The 4,149-nt window shown below is 32.5% G+C and overlaps 1 protein-coding gene across 1 annotated transcript; it reads left to right on the top strand.

Annotated features, from left to right (window-relative positions):
• Positions 1-476: 476 nt before the first annotated feature.
• On the top strand, positions 477-3,461 carry LOC133829516 (uncharacterized). Its single transcript, XM_062259226.1, has 3 exons — positions 477-1,657; positions 2,444-3,082; positions 3,235-3,461. The coding sequence occupies exons 1-2, from the start codon at positions 733-735 to the stop codon at positions 3,070-3,072; spliced, it is 1,554 nt and encodes a 517-aa protein (XP_062115210.1). The 5' UTR covers positions 477-732; the 3' UTR covers positions 3,073-3,082; positions 3,235-3,461.
• The last annotated feature ends 688 nt before the right edge of the window (positions 3,462-4,149 follow it).

Here is a 4,149-nt window from a genome sequence, read left to right as displayed (position 1 = left end):
TATATTAGAGTAATTGTTTCAAAGTCTTTTTGAAAGAGTGTTGCTATTTGACATTTTAAGGTGTCCAACACCATATGAGATGACACATTATGGTTGGTTAGCGATACTTCATAATAGTTATTAAATTCTAATAAATGAGACCAGATATTGGATTGCATCAATAGCGGTATGTCACATATGTGTTGTTATCACCTAACAATTCTCTTTTTGAAATGTTAATGTTCAAAAGTGATTATTAATATTGTCAAATAAGGTACCTAAGCCTAGACTTTGTCGTTTTTTGAAAACACAGTCGGGCAAAAGAAGTATAAAATTAATGTCCTTAAAGGAAAAAGATGGAGAGGCTTATGTTGGAATTTTAACCAATATAATGAAAGTAATGCATATGTTTTAACAAAGTGCGTCTATAAGTAGACTAGCCAGTTATATTCACGTAAAAATTCTTGTCCAAAGAGTGTTCTCTGAACAATAGTACAATATGCCAAACTTGCAAAGAGGTAATAAAATTCCATCTATCTTCAACAATTTTATTTTCGTGCTTTTTCTTATACCAATCTTGATTCTTTAATCTAAGAATATATATATAGTAACCTATGAAAATGCATGATATGCATGCACACAAATACACACATATATATACACACACATAATATTATATATATACTCGGTCACTGCTGCTCACTTATATGAAACCTTATCATCATCATTTCCTATCTTTACAAAGCTCATCACATGGAAAAACTGGTAAGTGAAATTGAGAGAAATGCAGTTGCCGAAGAATTTGTCAATGAGAACATAAAATCAGCAAGTTCTAAGCTAAGTGCTGAGTTGATGAGACAAAAGACCAATCCGCCGAGACCAGTGGAGAGGAAATTATCAGGTCGCGGCCAAGTCCCACAACCGAAGATACAGAAGGTTCCTCAGGTGCTTAGAGATGAACAGAAGAGTTTGGAGAAGTACTACGACCCAATGTGGATATCAATAGGCCCTATTCACCATGGCAACCCCAAATTCCGGCTTGCAGAGCAACATTTCAAGTTTCTCTTTGCAGCAAAGTTCGTCAAAAACAGCGGCCACCAATCCCACGACTACCTTTACAGAAAAGTAATGAAAAATATTAAGGAGCTGAAGCAATGTTTCGATGATGAGGTGCTCGATGAGTATTATGGTAATGGCAAGGATGATGAGGCCTTGGGGTGGATGTTGTTCTTGGATGGATGTTTTACACTCCAATTCATTTACAGCACTGTGAATGGTGAGTCGATGAGACATTTTGAGATTAAAAATGACCAGGTTGCTTTTGTGTTTCACGATTTTTTCTTGCTAGAGAATCAAATCCCATACCTTGTTCTGAGCCTGTTGATGGACAATTCGGAAAAGGAATTCTCTAAGAGTTTGCAGGGCTCGATCATGCAGTTTCTTAATTTCAATGTTTTGACACCTGAGAAGTATCGCAAGGCCGTGATGGTCCCTCCAAAGGACATGCCAGTTCATCTTCTTGATTTTCTACGCTTGGCACTCCTTCAACAATCTTATCATTACGGCAATAGAAGGTCAAATTCATGCATCTACACATGCCTATTAGCTTGTCTGCCTCGACAACTCAGAAACAAACTCCTTTCACCACCATCTCTGTATAAACCTAAACGTAGCACGAGTAAGATCTCTAATATTTAAATATTTCAAAAGTCATGAATTTTCTTCTTCTTCTTTTTTTTTTTAACAATATTAGCATGCAAAAGTATACCCTTTTAGATCATTAGATTCTATTTCATTTGCACATAATGTTAAATTCAAACGTATTAATTGTTTAATCATATAATATACCTAGGACTTATTGCCAGCGGCGGACATAAAATTTTACTTAATGTCATATTATTTATATTCCAAAGTCTTTGCCAATAGTTTACTGACGAAAATATGATATTTACTCTGTTAATATTATATTAAAGGTTTATATTTGTTTTTATATTGTATTTTTTCTCATTAAATAGATCTAAAGTTTATGTTATATTATTAAATTACTTTTTTAACCCTACTTTTGTAAATGATTTAAATAGGATTATATTCAATTTTTATGAAGAAAAAATTGAATATTATAATAAGATAGCTCTTAGGCAGAATTTTAGTTATTATTCTGAGTTGTTAGTTTAGTGAATTATTTGTGATTTTAATTCAAAAAAAATTTAATCAAAATTAGGTTTAAGTATCTATTTGAACTGTTCTACAAAACATAAAATTCAAAAAAAAATTTGTGGGGATCCAAATAACAAGTAATAGTACAAAGTATAGGGTAATATTGTTTCAAAAACAATTACCAAAAGATAGTACTTTTAATTAATAACAATGGAATATAATATAGGTAGGTAGGAGTTATGATTCACGTACACATAAAAATATATAATTCTTGTACAAATGAAACCTTGTATTATTGTCATTACAGAGAAACCCACCGAGGAAAATCAACAAACTTTTCGTAGTGTGATGGATCTCAAGGCAGCCGGAATCAACTTAAAACAGAACAAGAGTGGCTCTTTAAAAGACATAAAATTTTCGTCGAGTCTCTTCTCAGCTGAACTAGAACTTCCACCAATAACAGTAGATGACTCAATGGCTCCTAAATTCTTGAACCTGATCGCCTTTGAAATGTGTCCAGACAATACCAAGACCGAGTACGAAATCTCATCTTACATAAGCTTGCTAGGCTCAATCATCTATAATTCCAACGATGTTAAAGAGCTAATCTCAGCTAATATACTTCATAATCTTCTGGGCTCCGAGGACGAAATAGCTGTCCTTTTCAAAGACACCAATAAAATGTTGGTACCAAACCCAGAAGTATACGAAACGGTCATACAAAATATAGAGAAGCACTACAATAGACATTGCGCCGTATATTTCTTACGAGCGCTTAATAAACTGTGGAATAACTATTTCGACAGTCCTTGGGCACTGGTGACTTTTCTGGCAGCGACTATTGCTCTTGTTTTAACCGGTCTCCAAACTTGGTTCACAATCTATTCTCCACCAGGTCCTTGTGATAATTTTTGCCATAACCTTAACCATAAATGAAAGGCTTAAGGTATATATATATATGTCACATCTTTCTTCAATTTAAAGTATTTGCTTTTTTTAAAAATAATATGTGAACTACTTTATACATTCCCTTTCTAAAATTCAAGAAACTATTTTGAAATAAATCATTAACATTTGTATATTGCTCTCTATATGTAGACTCATCCGGCCACCAACCTAGCTAGTGGGAGTATCGAACCGAGCCACCTCAAATCATATGTTCGAATTTTTTTATCCATTCGCTCTTTCTTTTATATTTTTAATATTCATAAGTGTCATTGAATAAAATGTCAAATTATTTATTGGAGTAGTGTTTATTGATAACACTTTCTTATAAACTTGTTGGACATATAATGCAAAGAAGGATGCTCAATAATATCTTATTTAAATATATATATATATAGTAATATAATTAAAGAGGTTCTAAAGTAGTTATTTTGAAATGTTAATGTTCAAGAGTGATTTTTTAGTATTGTCAAATTAAATACTTATTTGCATATCTACCTTAAAATGCATATATTTTGCAAATATATAACTTTTTAGTATTGTCATTTTTCGATCGAGAACAGTCTTGGGTTAGTTAGCCAATGCTTAAGTTTCAACAAAAGTGCATTGAAGTAGAGTGCCAGCTAGCCGGTTGTACACGTAAAACTTCTTACCCAAAGAGTGTTCTCTTAACAAAAGTATAAATGCCAAACCTGTAAAAAAGTAAAATTCCAACTGTCTTTAATAATTTTATTTTCACACTTTTTCTTATACCAATCTTGATGATTATTTGACCAAACCACATGCATCCACACACATACACAAATATATATATATATATACATAGCATTATATGTGCTCACTCCTCACTTATATTAAAGCTTACTATTCATTTTCATCATTTCCTATCTCTACAAAATTCACATTGAAAAAATGAATAGTGAAATTGAGGAAAATAAAGTTGCCATTGAATTTGGTAATGAGAAAGTAGCATCAGCTAGTTCTAAACTACATGGAGTAAGTGATGAGTTGATTAGAGACAAAAGACCAATCCGCCAAGAGTGGAAAGGAGATTATCAGGTCTCTCGA

The sequence above is a fragment of the Humulus lupulus genome, chromosome 4, assembly GCF_963169125.1.
Source record: "Humulus lupulus chromosome 4, drHumLupu1.1, whole genome shotgun sequence".
NCBI lineage: Eukaryota > Viridiplantae > Streptophyta > Magnoliopsida > Rosales > Cannabaceae > Humulus > Humulus lupulus.
Note: the sequence above shows the minus strand (reverse complement) of the source record. Positions and strands in the feature narration are given on the sequence as shown.